Source organism: Patiria miniata, unplaced genomic scaffold (genome assembly GCF_015706575.1).
Source record: "Patiria miniata isolate m_02_andy unplaced genomic scaffold, ASM1570657v1 HiC_scaffold_8, whole genome shotgun sequence".
Taxonomy (NCBI): domain Eukaryota; kingdom Metazoa; phylum Echinodermata; class Asteroidea; order Valvatida; family Asterinidae; genus Patiria; species Patiria miniata.
The window spans coordinates 4235823-4263480 of NW_024037075.1; the positions used below are offsets into that span (position 1 = coordinate 4235823).

A 27658-nucleotide genomic window follows, 5' to 3' on the forward strand; every position below is an offset into this window, starting at 1 on the left:
ACGGAGGTTTTGTCAGTTAGTTGGCCATAAAAGTGAAGTGTGGATGTTATATCAGGTTTTTAAAGTTATACATCCGGTGATGTAAACTACCCAGTGTGCACTCATGCAATCCTTTGATGCAGTTTTTTTTAACTAAATGTCTTCCTTTTTTTGCTTTGGTTAGAGCTGTATTTTAGGGGTAATTAAATGTATTAATTAGTGTTACTAGTTTGGTTTGCATGACATGCAGGACATTTTATATAATTGAACCCTTGATTTCTGCATTGGTTTGAACGTTATTTATTGATCATTTCTACCTGGTCACTATTCTAACGAATCATTACTTGTCCCTGAAGAGTCTCCCTTTTCACGCTCCTGTTTTCCTCCTCTTCTCACCAGTATGACGGATCTCTGGTTTTAGAAAACACTCCTGAATATTCTCTGACCTTACCGCATGATGAAGTGCAGACGTTGACCATTAGTACGCTCCCGACACCAGACTGTATAATGCCATTTTTGTCAACGCTTTCAAATTGACCACTGTTGGCAGGCTGTGTTGCCTTCATCGCTTCTCTTTCTTTGGCGCCTTTTGGGAATTTTAAGTGGACGGAAGGTTGTGAGTGATATGTTGTCTAGGTTACAAGCAGTATTGCGCTGTGAAATCACCTAGAAACAAAGACACTTTTTAGAGTTATTTATGTTTTCATTACGTCACTGTAGATGGTTTTCTAAGGCATCACAGAGCCTTTGGATTCATTTCATAATAACTTCCATTAGCTTCCCGGATCATTCTGATCTGTTGCATGACTTAACCTTGTTAAGAATAATCGATCGTAACAGCGATGTTTTGGGTGAAATGTTTACATTAGGGCGGAATAATTAGAGTAATCCCTACGACTTATTGGGACCTTAATTTATTCAAGATTTATACAATTAGGAAGTACCCTGAAATGACAATATTAATTTCCTTTGCTCACTGGGCGTTGTGGTTTCGATGTAATCACGAGCAATACAGGTTTCCAAATGCCGTGAATTGTCAAAATAGGCCTGATGGTTTGAGTTATGAACAACTTGATTCCCTTGACCCAAATGCCGGTCGGTTTTGCTCCCGTTTCCCAGGGAATAACTGGACTTCAAATTGTAGAAATATTATCATTCTTCCAGTTAGTGTACCATATATCATAAAAACGAAAATACATTTCTTGAATCGTATGTCTATATAGTAGACTGGACAGAGCAACAGTAAATACAGAGTTATGTTCGAACTGGATACCCAATTATTTTCACCAAAATATTAACATTGATAGCACTGCTGGTGTAATTTACGAGTCGTTTTGGTAAACTATGGAGTGGTCCGCACTATTTCAGGAGTCCAGAGTCAGACGGCGTCCGTCGCCCATGTCACTCAGTTCATATTTTATGATCCACAGATCCAAGTTTTGTGTCTTAATATCTAACGCACAGCCGCACACTGTCAATTATAAAACATAGAAATAAATGGCAGAAACCTGAATGTGTATCTAAGTGTTGGGCTGAAAGTAGGCAACGTTTGTCGAATAAAACATCACCGGTAATGATATATTGAGCAATATGCTGTAAATTAGACCTGATTTGGGAAGAGTTTGGACTAACTATCGCAGCGCGAATTGAAAGAAAATATAAGGGGAAATGTATATGGGTGAAGTGGGGTCGTTTTGCAGGGACGCGGGCCGCGACAGCACGGCGCGACATCCGTTCTCACCCGTCTAAAACACGGCAGTGATGGGTGTGATGAGAACGCTTGAATCGCTCCGTGGTGTGTGGGAAGAGAACATGAGGTGAAGAAAACAAGGAAGGGTACAAGGAGACATAGTGTTTCCTTTTGAAACGTCTCGTAGATTTCTTAAAGGACCCGACTATTTTTTTCGATATGAATGTGTATCTGATGTTCAATCATGCCTTGATGGACACTGGAGCTTAATTAATTACAGTCCCGCTTGAAAAGACAGGAAGTACATGCTTTGGCTGAACTGGAAACGTAAAATCTGTATGCTGAAATGAAGATCTGAAGAAACTTAGACCTTTGCTTGCACTTTTTGGCACTGTATCTTGGCTATAACTTGGATAATATATTGATAGATTCAAGATGTATACGCAAAACTACTTTTTCGTTTCAATCTTTGGAACGATTGAAGGCAATAGATAGCATCATTCCTGATTAAAAAGACTGACAATATCCGTTCGATTTCCGTGTCATGACTAATTTGAGCAGCTTTGACAGGAGTCGATTTTGACGTATCATGGTGCGTGTCTCTCAAACAGCTCGTGAAATTCACCAAAACGGAACTCCCTTTTCAATTGTAATAAGTGGCGATCTGTACTTTCATGTCTGATATGGTTCCCTTGCGGATTCATTTTGTGTGAACTAACTACAGTGGAGTTGAGATCTGCTTCTAGAAAATTGCTTGTGAAAGAATAGCATGTACGAAAGCACTGGAGATTATGCAGAATTAGGGAATTCCAGTAGACTTCCTCTTAATTTCACGTCTTGGAAGTTTGCTAATAGCCTGAAGTCACTCCACTCATCGAAGGATTAAATCAGCGAGGAAGGGTCGGTTCCTTTCTCGAGAAGAAAAAAAACCTTGTGTTTTTAGGAAGCGGGAAATGAGTGGAGTTTTTGAACGTAGGTTCACTTTTTGGTGAGCTAAAATCATTGACCTTTTGGCAGTGTTTCGTTCGACAATAGCTAAACTATAACGACGCTGTTGTTGAGCTTTCGGTTAAAAAAGTTTGGAAGCCTTTATGGAATCGCCTGAGCGGAACAGTTTAGTAAAGTAATAGTCGGCAATGTAATAGGTTGGTAATAGCCGAATGGTCGTCTGTAGAGTAATTGCAAAACGAGGAGTAATTGTTAGTTTTTTCCCTTCGCTGTCATTACGATGTGATATCACACACAACTCTTTTTCAGATGATGCCGAACGCTCTCTACATATCTCAAATGAAATGTACCCCCCATTTCCCAACAACAAAACTCCTCTCTAGGAGGCCAGATTCATTATCTTGTGTTTTGGGTTGCCTCTTCAACTAAAGTGTGGATGGGACTTTGTGACGGAGTCTCGTTAAGTCAATGAAGCGTGTTTGGCGCCAGCAGACAACAAGACCATCGCGTCTCTCTACCCGTCTATTATTCTCCTGTTCCCCTCTCTCATTGTTCACGTTGGGTCGGAATAGACTGGATGGTTCGCCTGGTGTCTGACCGCCGTGTCATCTGTCTTTGAGTCGGCATGGGGTACTCGGTCTGTACCGGTCTTCATTGGTCTCTTGAAAGCACAAAGAAACTGGAGACACCAATCTATTGTCGCGTTAACAAAACAAGTTAAGGATCACTTTTCTGGTGACAATGGGACTGGGAGTGAGCAATGGGTCTGGTCTTTTGGTAGGGGTACAGGGGACGGCTCGCTAGCAAAATGCTGGAGTGTTGTTTGGTAGACTGTCACATACTTTGTCGGGGACGAAATTGGTGGGTGTTTTGTGATGTACCTGCCCCATGATACTAGACACCCCTTCATTCTGCCATCTTGATGGACGCGTATTTGCCGATGGCAAGGCTGTACCAAACGAATCACTGTCATAGTGATTCTCTACTCTGTGTTATCTCTGAAACCCTTACTTGCTCTATGTAGATACAAAAAGATAATTTCTAATCCATCAAATCCATGTATTCGAATCAAAGTGGTCAAAGGCGGATTTTCTAAGACATTATGTTGGAAAACCCAAAGGAAACTAAATATAAGAACATAAACCAAAAGGTTTTGCTTATTTATTTAAACCAGTCATAAAACAAGTATCCTCACCAGTACGACAAAGAAATGGAATGGCATGTGCATTACATTCAAGAATAGGGGGCTGCTTTCATTTAGAGTGAAAGTGTGAACAACACAAATTGAAGTGTCTGTAACATTACACTTTTCAGTTTCCAAGATGGTATGAGTGCATGAATAATTGGGGAAAGATGCTTTGTTCGGTGAAATTAAATGCATTTTATGGCCAATTTGTATACAGTTTCAAACGAAGAATTTACGTGCATGTCTCAGAAGGTTAGATACCAGTATGAGAGTCTGCAATGTGCCACAGTTTTCGATAAATCATTTCTTTGTTGAACCTACATTGTTCTTGAAAGTTAGTGGTAATTTCTGCAGGGAATTCTGAAAAAAAGGGGTACTCATATAAGCAAAAGCTTATTGTTTAATAAACCTTTTTTGTTTTAACTTAACAGGTGAGGTCCACTGTTACTGTAACTCACCAAGATGCTCATCGAGTAATTACATGTGCGAGTCACAACTCGGATGTTACTCACTACTCGTCGACAGGCAAGGGAACACTAACGATCCGTACCTGCACGGATGTATCGAATCGATTACCATGGAGAAATGTGAGGAGATTGCTCGATTGAACAATGAGACGTCGACTGTACCGGCTGAGAGTGCATCTCAATATCAAGATCTGTCTTGTTGCTTTGACAGTATGTGTAACTTTAAAGACGGATCTGAGATCAACGAGGATTTGGAAACATTTGGTAAGTTTTATTACACATTACCGAAAATGCTTTGGTTTATTTATTACATGGGTATGCCCAAACAGTTTAAATAAAAGTGGTTTCCACTGGGTTCCTGCTTACATTACAAATGATTAGACTACATGCACATTCACGTACAATTACAAATACAACACAAATACTACAATACAATTATACAATACAACACAATACAAGTACAATTCAATTATACAATACAACAAAATACAATACAAAACAATACAATAAAAGCACATGTATAGAATTAATGCACAGCTATTAAGCAACTATTATAACTACATTAACAACATCGCTTAGCAAGCTTTACTCAGGTGATTTAAGTGAACAGAAAGAATGTGTATATATTGTGCAATCAAAACGTACAGGCTAACAATTCGCTGATTACGGGAGGGGCGAAAACTCCGCGAAAACCCTTTGGGGCGAAAACACGGGGAAATTCCCATCCGGCTCCTTATTTCTATGGCAACCAAGTTTGTCAAGTTTGTCCAGTTCGTTATCCGAAGCACCCTTAATGGCGCCCTCGTAATCTAAAGGTACACTTAATGGCTCTTCGGCGCGGTGTACAGGCTGATCAATTATAATTTGAAGGGAATTAGGTTTTATGTCGATTACCAGTAGTCCTAAAAACCCATGGATGACTACCGGACGTTTTAGATTTCTGGATATAAACAGAAAGTTTCTTTATTTGATTAATGGAGAACATTATTGAAATGATAGTGTGATATTAACTTTCCAGTATTATTATGCAGTCTATTTTCTGACAAAGCACGGACTTGATCACCTGTTTGAGAAATTTAAAATGTTTTTCTGGGTTCATTTTTTTCAAAAGAGATCAAAAGTAAAATCCTTTCGATTAGCCTGTTCATGTCAGGCTTAATCCGTCAGCATACCACTGTCGTTGGCTTGGTTGATGTGGATGATTTACAGACAGCGCGTGTTAACCTAGAACAATCGACGCCGCTGTGAAATATGGCCAACAGCCCGCGCAAACATGCCACGTCGCCACCGCCTGGTAGTACCCACTGTATGTAGAGGTCGGTACCTGATATGAGATCAGCACATACGACTGTTGCATGGTTGACGGTAGAAATTAACCTGTAAAGATGGCGGCACTTGTTGATGTATGATATAGCGCCCTCTGTCGGAACAATTGACACAGTGTCAGGCAAGAGAAGATCATTATTTGATGTTTTCGTCAGTTCAGTTATTAGTGAGGAAATGAAGCGGGCCGCCATTTTTTATTTGAAGAAAGATTCAGTTACTTTTATTTCAAATGTTATGAACAACTTTGGGCACACCACATTAAAACTAATACAATGAGAGAACATGAATGTTCCAAGATACATCCCTCTAATTTTATTGCGCGTTGTAGTTAATTTGTTACCGAAAATTCATTTTATTTTCGAATGCTCATTGAAAGACAAACAATTAAAAAGAACTGTCTAAACTGCCTGTACAATGATAATTTGATTGTGAACTCTGGCTAGACAAAGAGACGACTGCAATTGTTTGAAACAAATGGAAAATGGAAGTAGATTGTGTGCTCTAATGTTAATAAAGCCTGTAAATTGCGTGGTACGATGGCGCCATTTCTGTTGATAGTTCATTAATCGGTGTGGCGCCAATTGGCTAAGCCACATAATCCGAGCTACATGTGTATGGATTCTCTGATGTGATATTATTAATGTTCAAATTGTCGTCTTATTAATCGTGGTAGACCGTGAAATTGCCATTGTCGCTGTTTCGCTCGCAAGCTTCGTTGATGGGTACGGACTTAATGTCAGCAAACTCACGAGTAAAGTGGTTTTTGAAATCGTCGCTTTGCTGTAGAATTCGTTTGGTGTATTTGAACAAAAATGAGGATCTTTCTGATCTTAAATGAAGTCACCGATGTGCTACATTCCCGTGAATTTAAATGTACAAGAAGCATATTGTGTTTTTCCCGTTAATGCGTCTCCACCATTTTTTGTAATACTGGATTCTTTCGAAAGACGAGATGAGATTAGGGCGTACATTGGCCAATCCCGCTCATATCGCTTCAGGCTAATTGAAAACTCCAGCGTGTTTGAGATATTTTGCCACTTCGGAATCAGATATTTAAGTCTTATCCGATGTGACAGCGGGAAAAATCCCAGTTGAGCTCATGAAAGCTTCGACTTGAGACGATTTGAGACAACTTGAGCCCTTGAACAAGTCGGCTTCTCCTCATGAGCAATTTTGGAAGTCCAGATGGTTTTGTGATGTCTATAGCTACTTCACATCTTTTCAACTCATCTGTGGACGCCCTAATAGAGTTTTGATAACCCAGCGGTAGATTCAAGCGACCCGAGCTGACACCAGTTATTCGATCACCTAAGATGACTTTCAAGTCTGTGAAATATCAAGTCTTGGTTTGAGCGCGTTTGAGAGAAAGTTTGTGATTTTCTGAAGTGCACTAGTAAGAGGCAGTAGAGTGGCTGTCATTGGTCTAAGCATTATGTGCCTGTAATTTGATTGGACAAGCATAAGCGCGCATCGTGAACGTCAATAGCCAATCCGATCATAAGAATAATCCGGAAACTTAAAAGTTTGCATGGTGGACATGAACAATGAATGGGAGGTTTGCGGTAACACCGTGTGAATGATATGTCTTTTGAGTTATGTGGTTCTGAGAAGAACCAATTGGTTTAAATCGACGTTTCGAACAGTATGCTCTGCTCGTTATCAGGAGACTGAAAACACAGGAAAAATAATGCTGTCTCTATCCACGATCTCTCTCTCTTGACCTATATTCTGTTGCCTTTCTTTCTTGTCTGTTTAATCACATCATTCTACAGAATCCTGCAGCACTTACTTGCACATTGTCATCATAAGTTCACATTCTCAAGAAATACGAATGGTTACCATCCATGTCGATTGGTTTTGCGATCATTGTCAAATGAACAGCGGGCCTTAGCTGACTGTCAGGCGGCTCAATCACTCCACGCTCCCGCTGCTCTCGCTTGACGTCTTCGAGACCTTGAGGTCATTACTATACCCCAGAGGTTACCAAGCTGCAGACCAGCGATTGTTCAACTGTTTTCCTCCCGTTCCTTTTCTCCCGATTCGACCTTTCCCTCGCTGCTTTAGCAATTTTTTTACTGCAGGTTTCATGTGCGGATGTTCAGCTCCTATTTCTCATATCTGGGCGCCACTTTTTTGATTGCCCCATATGGGTCTGTCATTACGTATTTACCGGCTGAGGCCTGGCAAGTTTCCGTCTACACCATTTGTTATGGAGATCAGGGTTGTTTTTCTTGTCTGAGGTTGGCTGATACTTACAGCTTTGCTCGATTTGCAAAATCTATGCATATGTCTCTGGAGATGAACGTTTACCTGAATTTTAAATTAAAAAAGAGGAGAAATTTCCCAATGAATTCAAAACGTTCAGAGAAAATTCAAATGGCCTACAGTTTGTATTTTGAAAAACTGGAGCTGTTTCAATTATCATCCCTCTCCCAGATTGGACCGCCACTTAATTACCACACGATGAAAACCGTATAGATTAACGCTGTAAGTTGGTCGCTGAGGGCGTTGCAAATGACGTCACAAATGAGGTCATGTCAGTTTGTAGTTTATTTTGTATATGAGACATCCCACATGTTCTAAATGAAGGAGGATAAAAACAAGAAACATATTTGACTACAATACGAGTATGTATGCATTGTAGTTGCCACCCAGTATGTGCGAGTCGTCGCTTCTATCAATACCTAGTTTCTCTCGGGAAGACATGAACTAGTCTTATTCCTCCTAGCCTAGCGGGTCTTGTCTGTCGACGCGTCCTCTCCCAAGGGGGATGAACGGGTACATCAACACCTGCTGACCGCCTAGTCAACTCCAGAGTCTCCGGTGTTTGGCTCGAATTATTCAAGCTATATAAACCTCTGTCGTGATGTCTGCTGGTCGAACGCGATGTAAACATTCCCTGCTCTTTGGTACAAAAAACAATTGTTTTCAGGCGTGATTGCGGTAATAAGACTGTCATTGTACTTTCCAAAATTTCACTCATAATTACAATAATGAGTGCACGTAAGCCAACATTGTTCGTTTTGGTTCCGGATCAATCAGCATTTAAACATTTCATATTTACATGTTCAGTTACTTATTTATTAACTCAAATTAAAATTCGCATTAAGCGAAACGACCCTCTGCGATGGGAGAAAGCCACTGGCGATTCTTCTCGTTAATTTCATATTCGGTAATGAAGTTCACAAATCGACATGGTCTCGAGGAGCGTGTACTTTTCAGTTGGAGCCAAATTGCCTCATTAATTTCATTCCGTCTGTAACCAGGGACCTTTCTTTTCGTTTGTATATCATTCAGGGTAGTTTGGATACAAGACTTTACTGCGTCTGTTTAGTGGGGGGTAGCGTGTATACGCGCGGTGCCAGAAAGGCGATTCGTTTGAACCCAATGCGACGTAGATGAAAAGTGCTATCACTCGACCATATCGCAGTCAAATAAATATTTATTCAAGCGGTTGATATGAAGAGCTTTGATAAGCCTGGGTCTTTCCTGTTTGATATTCAACATTTGCTGGTTGTTCAGTTAATACAGGGTTTTTTTGCTCTCGCTCTCTCTCTCTCTCTCTCTTTAATTTAACACGCACCTTTGGAAAATGCTTCCTTTATTTTGAGTCATGAATAGTTCGATTGCTGTGTTTGAAACAATTCTAAATTCTTCGTTTGTAAATGGGAAATTGCAAATTTTGTAATATTTACTTAATATTGAAACATGACATTTGAGCAATATCGTGTACTTTCATCGTAGCATATTGAATTTATGCTACTTGCTCATAATTACAAAGTTCGTTGTCTTCCCAAACAGATTGTTAAATCATTTTCTGCTTCATCTTGTGCAGTTTGATTTGTTTTGCGTGTTATGTGTTTTTCACATTAAAATATAAACAAAATAGCAGATCAAATTTCAGCTTTTATCTGCTTAAGCACTAAATGCACATCCTTCCTTGATGCCAACCAGTCTGGAAAATTCTGCTGTTTATATGTTGGAAGTCGTTGTTATTTCCTTGGTCAGTGCTGTTGTTTGAAGATAATCGCGAAAGTTTCCAAACGAAAGTGGTTGATGTATAGGGATCACAATTTTTTATATTTGGTGACCCACGGGAGAGAGTACAGTCTACCATTTCTTCACATCATTGTCATGTAAAAAACAAACAAACAAAAAACAACAACGCACAAAATACATAATATTTAAACAGACTGGTGCCTTGTCTCCAGTGGTTTGTGGTTTGTTGATGCGACGACAAGACACTGTTTTATCTGCCTGGTTTTGGAATTTAATTGTCAGTACGTACTGCAGATACGATTTAAGAGTTCTCTTGGCAAGCAACCCAAATATGCCATAGTCATTAATTTCAGCCCCCAGCAACTGGTCGTTGGGTAGTCGTCTACTTCTCATATCATATTAGAACCAAAGATACAACCAGCTAAATTGAATCAATTAATCAAAGCCGACGAGCTCCCCGTAATTGCCTTAGCTCAGCAGACCAAGAGAATGACTTATCATAAACCATCTTCTTCAATCTTCCAGATTGATTTTTTTGTTTGTGTGTTGCAGTTGGGGGGGGGGGGGTATGAGAGATGGGTTTACAATAACTCATTCAAAGACGCAGTTGGCATGAGTCGGGCGTAAGGGCCGGGAATTCCTACCGGCGACGACGCCAGCGTGTCTTGGCGATTCTCTCGGCGGTTAGTCGGTGGGGCTGGCCCGGCCGAACAGAGATACCAATCTCCGTAGGCAACTCTAAAGCCGGGAGTGATGTTTCATATCTTGGCAGGGTGAGGGCCATTATATGTGATTTATTGGCCAGACTGAGTCAGAGGTTCTGGCGTGGTTGAACTTTTCCCTGCCTTGGGTTGAGAAACATGTGTTGTTAACTGTATTATTGTAACAATCATTTTGCTGAACGTACTAGCACGTGCGAGCTAATCACCCACCAAACGATCTAGCAAAGCCCGCCATTATTTGAAAATTAAGAAAAAGGCGGTCGCTTTGTCAATTTTCCACATGGACATGAAACGAATTCCCGCACTCAAGTTCGCGCACGAGCATAATCTCTCATTTTGAAACGGTGCCTTCCTACTCCTAGCGTTATGGAGCGTTTCTGGTGACGCAACCTCCATGCATCTCCGAACATCCTTGTTTTTGACAATACCCCCCCCCCCCCCCCCCACTCTTCCCAAAATGATGACCCTTGAATTCATCGAAGCAAGAGAAAAATAAGTCATTTATTCATCGGTAATGCTTGGGTAAGTCGTAATATGTTAAACCAAATTCTGGTTGTTTTGAGGCTCAGTGCGGTCTTTTCCACCCACTGAACAGAGCAAACGATTCCATGCCGGTAATACTAGCTCGCGATACCGAACTGTATATACACAAACCCCTGATGTCCATAAAAAGTGACAGACTCGGCCGAGTTGTTTGTATTACGGAGAAAGTAGAAAGTACGTAAACTGCTGTTGTTTCTTTACAAGCTCTCTCGATAGGACAGCCCATAAATTACTGCCTCAAAACTAATATTTGTGTTCAAAATGTCGGAGGTGGGGTTATATGCGGAATGGATACTTCAAAAAAATCCTTAAGGAAGGGAGGGATGACTTCAAGGATTCACGGTATTATCAACAAAAGTGGAATTGTTGGGTCAAGAAACCAGCTCAACGTTATAAAACAAAATAAACGTTTTTCTTTGGAAAGGCTCTCATAAAAAAAGATTTCATCGTAATGAAGATTCTTTTACTTTCGCTCTTAAAATATTGAAAGTATTCAATCGTATTTGTCATTATTTTCGGCGCCATTTTGTATTTCGTTCTTTATAAGTCCTAGTGAAAAAAAGGTTTAAGTAAGGGGAAAATAAACAATAAAAAGGTGACGATCTTTGTCTTGAGGTCAGCATAATTATTGTAAGTCGCCTTCAGTTTAGAATCTTCGAAACATTAATTAATTTTCCATTTCTTTTTATGCCTCTGAAGCCGGATGCAGAATACCATTGGCGATTTCTTAAAAAAAAACCTGACCTGGGTCGACTGAAGCCAGTCTAACCTCTACTCCTCAAATCTCGGCTAATTTTGTGTATTTATCGCTGGGTAAACTGGGGAGATGAATGTACAGTTCACTGCACTATTCCCCCGAGATGAGCCGAGATGTCACATTGATCAAGCACTCTGGCCAACAGACCAGCCGACACTTTCTGTCAATGTCAATGATACAGGCTGTGTACTTGAGACAATTTCTGCCTCCGGGCCTGTAAAGCGATGCCAGGATCTGGTAGCAGGAGGGATGTGTAGTCTCGGGACCGTAGTATCAACTTCTACCGTCCATATACCACCCTGGGGCAATATACACCCAGAGATTTGGAGAGTGTAAACTGGTGGATGAGTCAGTCTGCTGGGATCTACCTTCCAGACAATTGCTTGGATACCGTGAAAAATACAGATAATATTCCGAAAGATAAAGAAAAGCATCAGCTTATTCTTTGTGGTTAGGGGATGGGGGATTCGCAACTACGACTGTACTGACTACTGTTAAAAGCCATATTTAATGGTCAAGTTGTGGAAGATATTCAGTTAGTGGAGGTCAGTGTGGTTATGGTCTTAGAACTTTTCAACTGCGGTCGATGGTTATATACGGAAGACAATCCATCATTTTAACACTACACTCCTTGGTGTGGTTTTCTCCGAATTGGTCTCCCGAAAGATTGAGAGGAAAAAATAAAACCATCGAAAGATAAATGGTTTCCAACACACTCATAATTATGACCATTTAATCTTAATAAGTCCAAATATACAAAGCGATTTTTTTTTGTTCGGTTGGGAGATTGATGCTTTAAGATGACTTCGAAGTTGTTGAAAGTTTTCTGGACACACTAAAATGTTGGAGGTTGGTTCCGGTTGTGCATGGTTTTTACTGAGAATGACAAGAAAACCACGCTGAATGTTTGAGATACCTCATCGAAGGCTAACAACTGGTCCTAAATGGAGATTTATGGTAACCTTGCTGGAATCTTGACAGCGGTAAATTCGATTGTGCTTTCGAATTCGCCTGACCCTGGTTTGGTTTTGATGATAATAACTTGCCCTTATGCGGCGCAGAGAGCTGGGCCAAAGTTGAAGCAAACTGAAACCCAGTCCCGGGCCACTAGTAAAGAACTAAAGAGACATTGAAATTGTGGCGATTTGTTATTCCCTTAGCCTAGATTCTCTGCTAGTTTTGAGAGAACTGGGTTTGTAGGTTTAGCCTTAACACTTGATGAGTATACGATTAGCATGCAGCTCTGGAAAAGCATGTCTCAACATTGGTAAGAGCCATCTTGGAATAAGCAACACGTTATTCCATCAACGTAAGACGTTTATTGCCACTGATTTGATCAATATTTTGCAGTAAAACTACTAAGATGGCCGTTGCTATTCATTAATGCCTTTTTATAGCTGAAACAAATTTAAATCGTGACAAAAATGGATTGCAAATGGGAAATTATCGTAGCAATGCGGTACATGCATGGTGTTATTTAACAGCAGACAATGCAAGTTTTCGAGGAGACAGTCATGTTTATCATGTTAAAGGAATCGCTGTCTGGTGTTTGGTTGATAGGACGATCGAGTTTACCCAAGGAATATTAAATACATCGTGACGCCACACATGTGTGGTCCAAATTTACGTTTTCAATTTCCCGTGTTGTCCCGAGATGGCGTCGTCTAAGCAATATGCAGACTTACAAGGACACAGAAAATATGGGTAATACGTCAAGCAGACAAGGACTTGTGAAATTAATGAATATTGCCACCCATCAATGGTTGTCATGTGCAGTATCAACATTGATCTGTGCTATCTCTTCGAAAAATTGGTTTTGTCAGATTGATTTGGCGGGGGCATGTCTGATTGCGTTGTGACGTAGTGTACTGATGTAGTCTTACTTCTGCGTAGATGGAAGTATGCTGGGAAGTAATCGAAATCGAAACACCTAGTAGGCCGCCCGTTGTCACGTGATTTGATCAGTAATTCTTGTGTGGTTTATTAAGCAAGTATGAAGCCGTTTTTGTTTTTCTAATTAAGGTGAGATAACGCCATAGCTAAATCGTAGCTTTTTTGACAAGTAGAAACTGCAGCGCCAGTCCTACATGTAGAATTAATCATTTTTATATGACCTGAACGTTTGACCTTTGATAAGGTCAAGTATTCCGTCATGTCGTCTGTTCTTCAGAGTGATTTCTCAAGGGTCAAGTCGCTGCTGAGGAATTTAAGATGACCATAACACCCATGTCGAAGATACGCCTCGTCTCACATTCGTATACACGTATACTTTGTTGACATTTTGCGAAATTTTTCTTTCTTAATGTTTGAAGTGTCTTTGACCTCAGTAGAACATTTTCTCATAAGAAATCCACCAACAGAAGAGTCAGGCTCTTCCCTTAATTAAGCGTCTCCCTCTGCTGTGTTCGAGCAGAGTGCGTAATTATTGCAGAAAGATTTTCATATCTATGGCCAAGGTCATGGGAGCCACTACAGTGCTCTGGTGCTGTTTTCCAATTAGAAGCTGCAACCAGACATGCATTCATACAATTTCAGATCATGTGGTAAAATTATCAATGAACATTCTGTAAATTCTATACGTTTGTGAACATGCAACACATGACCTTCCCTTTCTGTTCACAATACAGCTTGATATTATGCGCATTATTTACTGGTTAGTTAAAGAGAAAACAAACATCACAATTTAAATTTGCTTCAATGTCATGCCAGTAATTTCTGTAGACCAATCCTCGTCTCGCCACTTAAACTTCAAGGGAAGGTATACTGTAGCTCTTGCAAAAAAAAATAACAGTGCTAAGAAGTAAGAAACCAGTGGTGTTTGTAAAGGTTGGGGATTGCAGTCCGTAATACTAATAGTAATAGTAACTGATGAGTCAAACTGTCGTGAGAACGGAGCTGTTGTGGTACAGTTACGCGTTCTTTATCGACCAAGCGATTGAATATGACCGTGCCTACAACAACAGTTACTGCCATGTCCTGGCTTCAGAAACACCCTCCTGACGCGCGGCTAGCCAATCAGGCGCGATAGAGACATCGTTTGTTGGGTAATCATCCGTGCATCCCAAGTATGGTCTTCCGCGTCGGTAAACCGGTGCAAAATAGACCGTTTCTCTCCAGTTTTTGTCCCAGTCGGCCGTTGAACTTCTCCTTTTGTTGTTGCCGAAATGCACATTAATTTCGGTTGGCTGTTCGTACATTGTTGCGAATTGTTGAGAGCTAAAATGCTTATGGATGAGTGTTATGATTGTGTAGTTGTTACAAATTGCAACGAGTGTGGCGATACTAAGTTTCAATCCATGTGGGTTTAGCCTTAGGTAGCCTCCGACGGAAAATGAGTTCATGTTTAGGAAAAATGCAAATATCCACATCAAGTCTTCATTTCTCAACACAAACCTGAGTTAATATTCAGATAAACCAGCAATAAACAAAAAGGGCATATTCGTGTTGAAAAATACGGAAAAGTAAACAAATACGGATAGGAAAAAATATTTCCTTTAAAACTGGCAGTTCATCCTGCCCATTTCCTCAGGGTTCTTTGCTTCAATTGCATGAAGATTTATACATTGAGCAAAACACACATCCAACGTACAATATGTTCGTTGTATGCGTGTAGCAAAATAAGCTACGTTGTGTACATATTTCATGTTGATTTAGCATGGCATGTTTAAGCTTCCAATGAAGTAAAAACGGATTCAAGTTGACAACAAAAACTCGTGTATAAATGTAACCATTCGACCGTGTCTTAGCCATACACATTTGGATACTAATATGACCTGTGTTTGGCTTCACGTACAACACCTGCCAACCAGACACTTTTCAACCATCCATCTAGTTTGATCTTTTAGCCTCATTGCTATTAAGAGTCAGCCATTGGGAATTCAATGCCCTCTTATTTCGAGTTTTGTGGCAGAGTACATTATGACTTGTTCGTCATTATAAAAGTTTGATTTTCAAATTGCAATGCAGATCATAAACAAAGACACACTGAGTTAGTTTCATTATGCATACCTAATTTCAGAACTTGTATTATTATGCAATCATGGAGAAATTTCTCCATGATGCAATAAACCTCTGCACTTTTGTTTATTTATTTTTTTTAATTAATTTGTGCCAATTTTGGTTTGTGTTTATTTCCACAGATGACCAGTATATGACTGAACCGTACGAAGCAGCTAGCGAGCAGGCAGTTTGGTTTAGAGCTGCCGTGATTGCTGTACCGATTGCTGGAGCTTGTATTCTCATTGGACTTATCATGGTGGCTGCAAGAATGCTACGGAGCGAGGACAAACAATTCACCAAACTGAGCGTTAACGTCCGACAGAGGGCGGTACTACGGACTCGCAATGCCCATAACAGTACCATCCACAGGGCGCCGCAGTTTCTCGACAATTCTCGCGTGAAGAACATCAATATCACGGGAAACAAGCTGGTAGATCCGTTCATCGGGAGACCGAATAAGATCAACAATACGAACAATATGTCTAAGGTTACCAATGAACTGTTGCATCAACAGAGATGTGTTAATGAATGCCCGCGATTGATATCAACACAGCACTATGAGAAAATGTACAGGGAAAATTTCGATGTCGTATAGCAAGAGCACCATAGTGTGAAGAGACTTGACTGTCATATGTAATTTTGTGTATTTTTGTAACCTTTGTGAATATTGTACATAAAAAGATAATTATGTACAGAAGTGCGCTTCATTATTAGAGGAATCCTGAAAGGGTATTATTATTGTAAAATTTCTCTTGAATTGTGGTTATTAGTAATATGTTAACTTTCAAAGAGATGGAAACTATTGATTGCATACCAGACTTCTTCTGGAGCTGCTAAGCTAATACGGCTCAAAGCTAAGGATATAATTGTGCATGATTTGCTTATGTTATTTTATTTCACTGTTGGTAACCGGTGGAAACAACCAATAATTTTCAGATCAATTCGACTGGGCTTTTTTTAAATTTTTATAGAAGTTTGTTGAAAAGGCGCAATCCACGCATGACTAGACTACAAAGAGGCATTCTATATGATTTTAGGGATATCGTACCGATAATAGCTAGGAAATCAAATATATGAATCATTAACTTTTTATCAGTACATTTTCTATTTCTGAAGATGCTAACAGTAACAAATGATTTTTTGGTTGTAATTTTGATAACTGTGCAGGCTATATCAATATTTTGATAGGGCGCCCTCAATAACGTTTTCGTACCCCCACTGTTATACAGAGAGAAAGAATTTATTGAAACCAAGGCAACTGTGTTTTTTAAATTTTAGAATAAGTTTTTGTTGTTGCGTTGAGTAGGCCTACGCCTATTAAATGTATTATGGCGAACATGATGAACAAGTTCAGGATTTGCTCGTCGTACACGTAGGCCTACTTAAATGTACTTGAATTTTCTTTTATGGCCAACTGCAATTTTGTTTTTCTCCAAAATTCAAAATGGTCGCCAAGAACAATCACATGTTACTCCGTAGGCTACAATTTGCCAGTGTTAATATTTGTCTTTCTTTCGAGGTAGGCTAATATGCATTTGTCTAGAAATGAAAGATAGCTTGTAGCCGTCCACATACGCTTCTAAGTTCTATGCATTCTTCGCCCACTTGGTGCCAATGTAAAAAGTCTGGCTTCAAATGCCAGTCTTTTAGCAATACAGTAAACTATACTCTGCATGTGATCGAGCAAGAATAACAATTCTTGGTTGAGCGGAAATTGAAGAGTACTGGTTTTTTCTGTCTGTGATGCAGAATGTAGTTTGACAAACTCTGATTTTGCCCTGCCTCTTTTTGTAATGCCAACTACAAGATTATTGTAGAGATTATTTCGGTTCTCTTGTTGGTTGTATGATTATAAAATCAGGGAAAGATCAGTCAAATTGTATATTGTCTTTCAATATTCAACAATTTGTGTATGCGATCAGTTCAAGTTTGCATTGTTCAAAATAATGTTAACAGCATTTTAGATGTTCTATTGTCCATTTCAATATTTATTCCTGTACTGTTCCAGGTCATGGTTGCCCCTAGTTACAGGCCAAAAAAAGTCTCCGGTTTCTGGTATGCGCGCACATCGCCATAGCCATGCGCGTTGGCAAAATTAAAGCGTTAATTTTTTTTCAATGTAAGATGATGTCTCGAATCTGCCAAACTCTCGACTGGAATCCTGCTGCTGCACAATTTTAACGTGTTTTTAGATGGGGTTACGATCGGGTATAAGCTTTATGTGGCCTCTCTTGGCTCCCATACATTTTGCACTAAATTTAGTCGGGCACCTTTTACAGTCATCAGCCGACATTAATTTTGAAGAAAAAAAAAGTTAAATGAAAAAAATAAGCCTCGTCGCCGCACCACTTTTGGGGCAAGCTCCATACCAGAAACCGAAGACTTTTTTTTGGCAATGGCCTAAGCCGTAATTATTTGCTCGGTTCTCAAAAGAGGTGCGATGTTGCGGATTTCCCTTGTTTTCGTATTTTCTGTATGAATCGACTTGGCGTGGGACATGCTGCCCCTTTTTTGTATTGACACCCTTTCCAGTTTTCGTTTTCACAAATTCATTGTCATTAATTATTGGCGAACAACAGTATCAAAAACATGTTGGCCTAAACGAAATTTTGTTGTAATATTGTCAAATAATTTACCCTATACTGAAGCACTATTTTGCCATTTTAAATATAATAAAATATTGTGTATACATTGTACCATCATAATTATTCGTTTCGGCTTTTTCTTCTTCCAAACTTCACAGAAATAAGGGCAGGCCCGGATTAAGTGTTCCGTAGGCCCTTGGCACCAGTGTTCGGTAGGGCCTACTCCGCCCTAGCCACCCACACTAAATTCAGCGAACAAAGCGCACTGTACAAAGCGCACATAGCTCTACTATGGAACCAAGGGCGTCAATCGCCTCTCAAAAGTGTGTGTGTGTGGTGGGGGGTTACAAACGTGTATCCTGATGAGAACTAATTCGAGTGCGAAGCCTATACGGCGTGGGGTTCGGGGCTCGCTAGCTTAAAGGGAAATTACAACATTTGCAAGCATCGAAAATAAAACTACCAAGTTTTTACGAAATACCTTACAGGATGTTGGTAAATGACAGTCTAAAGCATGCTGTAAAATTATGGCACCTGGTGTGAAGTAATTTTCAAGTAAATGGTATTTTTGTATACATTTCCAACGGTGGTCGGCCGACCACCGTTGGAAAAACCTAACTATTTTTCAACTGCTGCTCCAAACTTGACAATTTTTTCTTCAGTCCAAATTTTGTTTCCTATTGGTTGCATGTTCATGAATGGGGCATACCAGCTAGACTGGTTCCCTTACCGTACAATTTTCCGGCATCTATAAAATGATCCATTCAATTTCAGTGGAGTCAGGGAACCAGACTACTTGAACATTTTTGTTTTTCTTTGTTTTTCCAGCATTTCCGAACACAAAACTTCAAACATGTCAGTGCAACAATAATTTGATCTATTATACTAACCCCTCAAAATAGTTCATTTCTGAAAATTAAAGCAAAAGCCAATGATGTACATTCCCTTTAAGGGCCCCGAAAAAAATACAATCTTTCGATGGGGGCGCTGTTCAAAACTTGTGGATTATGGACAATAGCAGATAATAATATGGTGCTTTTTAATTCAGGGCGATACAGGTGCGAAATTTACAACAAAAAAGACCTCGTAACGGCAAATGGCGCAAAAAAGGGCGTAACTTTTTTAAAAGGGCACTTGCTCAGGAAAAAAGGCATTTGTTCAAATCCAACGATTCTTTAATATAGTGTTTGTGATCGTTGAATATGAACATAGACCCCCTCCCCCCAACTGTCCGAGAAAAACAGTCTACATGTCAGCGTTGCTTTGCTGATGAACCTCTCCGCCCCCCCCCCCAAAAAAAAAATTATAATTAATAAATAATTTAGTAAATAAGGATACATGTATAAATAAAACAATTCCAATAAAACAAAATCTGCCCCTGTTTCACTTTGTCATATAGGCCTACTCTGTTGTATTTAGTTGGCATACTCAAATTTACGCATTTTAAATAGCGCCCTACGATTGTGTCCCTTTTGTACATGTACTTCCGATGTATAGGTTACAGTATGCGGCTGGAGGTGCATGGGGGCCTCTTTTTTTTTTTGTCGAAAATGGTTTAAGCGCCCCGACGGATTTTTACCAGCCAATGGCAAACTGGTTCCATCCCGATACAAGATGTAAGTTTGCTACGATGATAATAGGGCGCCGGGAACCAGTATGCCTGACGTACCGTGACGTGACACACGTGGTCTGTAGCGTCATTCATGTATTCGCGGGCAGAGCAAAGGACTGGCGAAAAAGAAAGTGAGTTTTAAATCCTCTTTTTTTAAGGGTTGAATGTCAACATTTTAGGCATCCAAAGATGTAACGGAGAATCATTTATTGTACTGCATTTACACTCGTAAATTTTTTAAAGGATTTCAATGAAAATAGCAAACAAATGGCGTTCCTATTCGAGATTGAAAACCATGGCCGGGTACGGGGTTATGGCCGCAACCTGGCTTGATCAGCAAAAATATGTGCCGCCACCATTGCAGCGATCCTGCAATTAGTTATGGACCAGTGGCGCACACGATGGGGGTGGGGAAGGGGTGGGGACAATTTTTTTTTGGGTGGGGAACGAATTTTTTTGGCGTTGGTGGCGCCATTTACAGCCCTGATATACTTCAAGAAAATAGCCATTGTTCATGAAAGCATCATGTCACGGGTTGTGATGATTGCGCCCTCACTGAGCTTACGTCAAATTTTGGCAAAGTGACCTGATACAGCTGTTTATTTGCTGCTGTTGTTGCTGTTTGAATCTGCCTGCCTTGCGCATTCACGGTAAATCTCAGTGATTGCAATCTTTATTTTCATATTGCGTTTTGTCGTCGTCATCGTTATTTTACTCCAAAATTTCCCTTAAAAATTCAACCCTGCCCTCTATCTATGACATACCAGCATGCTCTTACATGTCTTCAACAAGTTTGGTGAGTTAAATAAATTAAAAGTGGATTATGGAGAACCAGGCCCATCAATACACCATCACTGATATTGCAGGGAACCAACTTACCACAATTTGTTTTCTTCGGAACCATTTGTCAGCAAATGTGGACTTTCATGTTAAAAACCTGAAGATTTTTTTGGTGGAAAAGAATACATAATCATGACTTTTTTTGACATTTCAGCAAATTTGTTTGGCGGGGAAAGGTATGCACAGGCCAATTCATACAAAGGCTATTGAGAGTCAAGAAAATCTTCTCAAAGTATTTCCCCCAAAAATGAATAGGCCTATATGTTTCTCAGTCACATACTCGTGTCTTTTCAAGCTTTTTGCAATGACTGATGTTTAGCGTTATAAATATGAAGAAAAAAGTGGCATCAGGTTGCAACCTTCTTTCCTTGTTATTGATGGATAAACAAAGATAATTAACAGAAATGTGACCAAAATATGAGCTGAATTGTAACACGTGTTTGTTCAAAGTTATATATTCCTATTAAACAACTTTTTTGTTGTTTTGTTTGTTTTGTTTCTGCAGCTTCAGGACATCACACTGGGGGACAAGACTGCATGTTCACAGGGTCAGGTATCCAAAGTTTTTTGCAGCAGTGTGATCATGCTCCACTAGAACACAAGATACAGTCTTTGGAACAAGTACTCTTTCTTGGACGCGAAGTTGAGACGATGCAAGAAGAGGCCGGGGGAACAAGACTAGCATGTTCACTATTTAAAGGTGAGGTAACCATTTTGTTACAGCTGTGGACATGCTCAAGACCCCCGGATCACAAAGATTCCTTGGACCTCAAGAACTCCAGACCCAACTACAGTTTGCTAGCGGCTTTCGATGGATTGTGCAGAGTGAGTCATAGCCAGTGGCTTGAATTTTTTAGTTTTTGTTTTGAACAACTCTGGAAAAATGTTTCAAAAAGTTTCCAATTTTGACTTGTATGTTCATTCTATTTTTGGCCAGTGGCTTAAGCCTAAATACTAAATGCAAGAATTTTGCTTGATACAAGAGACAAATGGAAACAAATATTGAATGGTGCACATCTGACTTTGTTTTTTGGTTTTGGTTTTTTTCTTCTTCTTGGTTTTTAGATTTACTCAATCAATTTCCTGGCCAACCTTCAATTTTGAATGTTTTTCGCCAAAAAAATGAATATTTAACTGTATTCTTCATAAACTACCGACTATTTTCTTCTGCCAAAACTTAATACTTTTCCCAGAGTTGGTTCAGATATATTAATGTTTGTGATTGTGCAGCTGGTGGTGGTATGTGTTTGTGATTGTGGGGTTTGGTGGTGGTGGTATGTGTTTGTGTGGGGTGGTGGTTTCTCTTCAGGTCATCGGCTCAAATTGAGCGTATGTCATCGGCTCAAATTGAGCACAGCAAGATTTACTACAGGACTATGGGATCACCTATATCCCTATGTCCTCCAGGACCAAGATGGGATGTGGGATCTGCTTTATCCCTTCATCCTACAACGCAAGACCAGCGGGACTATGGGATCTTCTATATCCCTACGTCCATCCAGGGGCGGATCTTGGGTGGCAATCAGCTCCCTGGAGAGCAAATGTCAACATTCATATTAGAAATATTTTCAAAGTGTCATTTACTCCTTGATTGAAAGAAGCAAAAAGAGTTAGCAAGGATAGAAACCAATACATGTATAATGAAGAAAAGAAGTCGGTTGCTGATCTTTGCACCACCTATTATCTCTTGCGGGAAAATTCATATTTCAAATATTTAGAATTTGGTATCTTGAAACTAAACGTTGGACAATTTAGTGGCCAAGTGAAGTATTTCTGTCAAGTAAAAGTTAAGGAACTTGCTCCCTGATCCATCCCTGCTGCAAGGCTCCACTAATTAAATTTATCTTGTGCACCGCCTTTAGGGCATAAACACGTACTTCCACAGGGACAATCTTTTTTGATAAATGTTCATCATCTATTAGTGAAATGATACAAATTTCACTAAATAAATAGGGTTTTTTTCTTAGTTCAGGGGATCTCCTATATCCCTCTGAGAACTCAAGGCTATGGGATCTCCTATATCCCTATGCCGTTAGGGCTTAGGTGGGTGCGGCGGTATCGTTTACTAATTGGAGTCTGACTGGGTGCTTCAATTGAGGTGCGGCGAAAATCCAGCACAGATTCAAGGGGCGAGTTGCGTCCGCGTGGTAGGTCCGCCTTCCACGTGGGGCGTGGGTCCTACGCAGCGGCCTGGAAACCCTAGGATGCCGTGCCATAAAGGAGCAGGTAGTGCGTCCCTCTTTATAGGGGCGTGGCCCTGTATTCACAGCCGGCAAACGCTGCTACTTCCTATCAGACCGCATGAACCCGTAAGGGGGATGGACTTAGGGGGGCACGCATATAGGTTAGGGTGCTTTCCTGGTCCTTCGGGGCTGGGCGGGCGGACCGGACAGTCGATAACTGTGTCTGGCCCTCCGGGGCCTACCTTTTATCCAGCAATGGGCCTGACGATACTGAAAGCGTGTTGGGGCTGGTATCCTGGGACCTTCTCGTGGTGGCCCTGTTTGAACTGACCTTACCAGGATATTTGACCTGCTCTCAGAAATTCAGTCTAGTTTTCGAAGTGTCACACATTTGTTTGTTTTGGGGTTTTTTGGTCAAATCAACCATGCATCAATGAAATCTTTGCATCACTCTGTTCATTTGATAAATTTCTACAATTTTGGACCACAGTGAAATCTTATACTTTGCCTTGAGGGAAAAATTCAAACCCTGACTTCCTCTTCATCATTTTTTTCCATTCAGGTTCAAAACATGCCTAAAAACCGTTTTCCCAAAAAAAATGGAATAAAAGTGTGAAGTTTTTTTTTTTTTTTTTTTTTTTAGACATCTGACTCTTTTTCTCAGAGCAGGTCACATCAATTTGGTTGATGTATTTCTTCGAGATGTTCACAGACAAAGGACTAATCTTTATTTGTCTTTGCCATTTGTTGCAGATAATTTATCTGGTCACCTTACGCTGGCAACACACTGACATACGTCCATCAAACGGTCTTTGCAGAATCCTACTGCAGTGATGTGACATTTAATCAAAGGTGAGTTGATCCGCTCAGCAAAATTTCATTTAAAAAGAATTTCGTGCTTGCAGCGCAAGTGTGGAAACTTTCTGCTTATTGTGAGTTGTTTGGCTGATTTGTGTGTGGTTCAATGACATTTCTTTGTCTTTGTTTTTCACTTTCTTTTTGTCCATATTTTGTGTTCATTCTAACTTACATTTTTTTGTTAAGGTTCAATTTTACAATTAGTGTAAGATTTGATGTGTCTTTGTTTATAATCCAACCACTTCTTTTCAAGTTTGGTTGCAAATAAATTAATAAATAAAATAAATAAATTCCCTGTGAGCACATAATTGTAAGTCATAGGATATAAATATGCGGATGCTGGCAAATCCCTCACAGCCTATAGAATATGCTAATATGAAGGCAGACTCTTATGACATACAAATTAGAAATACAAAAAAACAACAGGCAACTTGGGTTATTGATAAGATGTCTAATAATTAGTTCAGCACAAGCGAACAATCCTTGTTTCTGCAGCCACTTAATTACTTACATGAAATCATGCTTTGTACAATTGTACATTGTGATAATCACAAGTTGGGAATTTGTGATGGATTTTGTTTTTTAAGAAATAGATGCTGGCCCAAAACACCGTATAATTTGCCCTCAGGCTAAAAAATTATCTCAGACTCGGCCTGAATTTGAAGTTGTTAACTCATTTTAAAAAAAGTTATCCTCTTTTCCTTTCAGCCGAAGACTCATGGTCCATGCATCGGCCTTGTGACGGCAGCTATGTGTGGCTGAAATGCACTCTGCAAAGTGCAAGATGATGTGTGAGTTTCTGCTTACTGATGACTTGTTGCCATAGCTACAACAATTAAGTCTTTAAAAAATCCAGTCAGTAATTTCATGGACATGTATGTATGTTGTAATCTCAATGTCATCTTTTAATGCATATTCAGTTTATTTTTGTCTTATATCGACATTTAAACTTATTCCTTACAATTTCTTTCCCCCTCCCCCCCCCCCAAAAAACCCCCCCAGTGTTGTGATTGTGACGGTTGCATCGTTAAGTACATTTATTCTAACCAAGTTATTCTCACTTAATTGCCTTGTTTGCCAATTTTATAACTTTACAGACTTTCGGACCAGTTGCTGTTATTTAATGTTTTAATTGATGACTTACCAAACTTTCAAGCATTTAAGCAAAGCTGAAATTTGAATTAGCCAAGCTTCCCTAATTTTACAGCCATTGTACATGTATTTCCAAACTGTGAACTTTTTTTTTTGCATGAGAAAGTTTTTAGTGAAGACTATTACTTTTGTTAGAGATGTAAGTAAATATTTCAAACACTGTATTTTCTTCCGTTTATCAGTTTTGCTCTCTTGATGGTCAGAAGTTTAATGTTAAATTAGGGAAGTTTGATAACGTCTCGGTTTAACATTTGTTCTGAAATTCAAATAAATGAGTTTGACGGCATATCTTGTGTTAAATTGCATTTATTCTGTTAGTTGAGTTTATTTTTGATAAAAATCCACAATTGTAAAAAAAATTAGGGCCTAGCAGATTATTTTAAGCTTGGGTTATATTGTGATAAATTAATTTTGATCCAATTCCATTAAAAGTGCAAGGTTAGCCCTTACAGTTTTTATATAAATTGGAATGACAAATTTTGGATGTGCACGTAACCAAATTTTGACAAGCATTCTCTTCCCCCCCCCCCCCCCCCTCATGTGCATATGCTGAACGAAACCCAGTAATTTGCATACTGGTATATTTCCTTTTTTTAATGAGCAAATTGTATTTAATTTGCATTTGATGAATATTCATATCATGAATATTCATGATGTTTCGCAATGTGTCAACCTAAGGTTTATATATAAGGTCTGAACACAAATTTATCAAGAAGCAGTTAGCTCAGTAGGACGCGCTCAGGATCCGAACCGGGATGTCCCCGGTTCAGATCCTGGGCCGTCCTGAGGAGCTTTTAGACTTTTTTTAAAATATATACTAAGTTTTCTGACAAAATTGTGCATGGGTGGGACTTGAACCGGGAACCTTTGGGTATGTAGCCCTACACTCTTACCGCTACACCACCGGGTTTTTCTTAAAAAAGGAAGAATTCCGGTAATTAAAACCCTTAGGATGTTCTGACTTAGTCTCCAGAGAGAGTTGAAAGCTGAGGGGTAGAGGCCTTGGGTCTGGGGTAGGAACTTGGGACTTGGGTCTGGGCTGATCAACTTGCTTGGGAAATTATTATTTGAGTGGTTGACACTTTGTACTTATAAAATTTCTCACACTTATACTTTGTACTTATAAAATTTCTCACACTGATACTTTGTACTTATAAAATTTCTCACACTGATAATTTGTACTTATAAAATTTCTCTCACTTATACTTTATACTTATAAAATTTCTCACACTGATAATTTGTACTTATAAAATTTATCAAGGTTGTGTGGGAAGTAGACTTTTCAAAACATTTATTTTAAGCGCTTTTAATAGTGTCTATCTACTTAGACTTAAACAAGTAGAGTAAACACAAACATAGGGACAAGAGAGTAACAATGCTAAAGTATATTTTGCCATACCATGGTGTGGGTATTTATTTCTGTATTTGGTTCCAAATCAAAAGCACATGTACATCAAAGAAAATTCAGTTAACAGTAATAACACTAAAGTTTGCATATAGCAGAGTCATAATAACTACATGGCACAATTCTGTTGACTGTAAAGGCACATGTATGATTAAACGGTCAGCGTTTACAGAAAAGGTTTCAAAGTACTAGTACATGTGTATAGATGTATAACATTTCATTAATGCTGAATTCAATAATACAGTCAAGTACATGTACATTTTGTCAAGGATACCGTTCTACTGCTACAAATACATGTACCTTCCATTATAGAAAATCAAGTCCATTAATTAATACATGTAAATATCTTTACAGTAAATATAGGCAACTTCGTTAACAATGTGTTTAACCTTCAGACACCAATCATGAAAATTGTGATAATTATGGACCAAACTTTGGGGGATATCAGTCAAAAATGTTCATATTTTCTTTTGAAAAGCAATCTTTCTATAAATGGAGTTGGAAGGTGTTCTAGGGTCCCTTCGGCATCTTTCTAGCAATTTTCAAGAAATTTCATTTTTTTGGTCGAAATGGAAAAAAATGCAAGGGGTAGGCCTTACATTTTTATATAAAAATGGCCAAAAATGGACTTTTCTCAAAACAATGCAGAACTTCCTTTGTAAGTCAGAGGAGCACAAATAAATACTCAAACACCCATTATTGTAAAAGATTTGGGCAAAAATCAACAATTTTGTGAGAAATAAATGTACATTTTTGACCGATTTTCCGCAAAATTTGGTCCATATTTTCTTTTGAAAAGCAAATCTTTCTACAAATGGAGTTGAAATGTGTTCTAGGGTCCCTTCGGCATCTTTCTAGCAATTTTCAAGGAATTTCATTTTTTGGTCAAAATTGAAAAAAATGCAAGGGGTTAGCCTTACATTTTTATCAAAATTTGGCAAAAATTGACTTTTCTCAAAACAATGCAGAACTTCCTTTGTAAGTCAGAGGAGCACAAATAAATACTCAAACACCCATTATTGTAAAAGATTTGGGCAAAAATCAACAATTTTTTGAGAAATAAATGAAAATTTTTGACCGATTTTCCGCAAAATTTGGTCCATATTTTCTTTTGAAAAGCAAATCTTTCTACAAATGGAGTTGAAATGTGTTCTAGGGTCCCTTCGGCATCTTTCTAGCAATTTTCAAGGAATTTCATTTTTTGGTCAAAATTGAAAAAAATGCAAGGGGTTAGCCTTACATTTTTATCAAAATTTGGCAAAAAATTGACTTTTCTCAAAACAATGCAGAACTTCCTTTGTAAGTCAGAGGAGCACAAATCAATACTTAAACACCAATTATTTTAAAGATTTGGGCAAAAATCAACAATTTTGTGAGAAATAAATGAACATTTTTGACCGATTTCCC

The 27658-nt window shown here is 39.2% G+C and overlaps 2 protein-coding genes across 2 annotated transcripts in view; both read left to right on the forward strand.

Moving 5' to 3' along the window:
- Nucleotides 1-17485, forward strand: part of LOC119719421 (BMP and activin membrane-bound inhibitor homolog) — a 29366-nt gene extending 11881 nt beyond the window's left edge. Inside the window, exons 2-3 of the mRNA XM_038188860.1 lie at nucleotides 4235-4534; nucleotides 15757-17485. Coding sequence (XP_038044788.1) covers nucleotides 4235-4534; nucleotides 15757-16211 — 755 coding nt within the window. The 3' untranslated portion in view covers nucleotides 16212-17485. The remainder of the gene's footprint in view (nucleotides 1-4234; nucleotides 4535-15756) is intronic.
- Nucleotides 17486-19858: 2373 nt separating this feature from the next.
- On the forward strand, nucleotides 19859-24470 carry LOC119719780. The gene is made up of 4 exons (XM_038189269.1): nucleotides 19859-19944; nucleotides 21159-21478; nucleotides 23590-23688; nucleotides 24403-24470. Exons 1-3 carry the CDS (start codon nucleotides 19905-19907, stop codon nucleotides 23668-23670), a joined length of 441 nt encoding a protein of 146 aa, XP_038045197.1. The 5' UTR covers nucleotides 19859-19904; the 3' UTR covers nucleotides 23671-23688; nucleotides 24403-24470.
- The last annotated feature ends 3188 nt before the right edge of the window (nucleotides 24471-27658 follow it).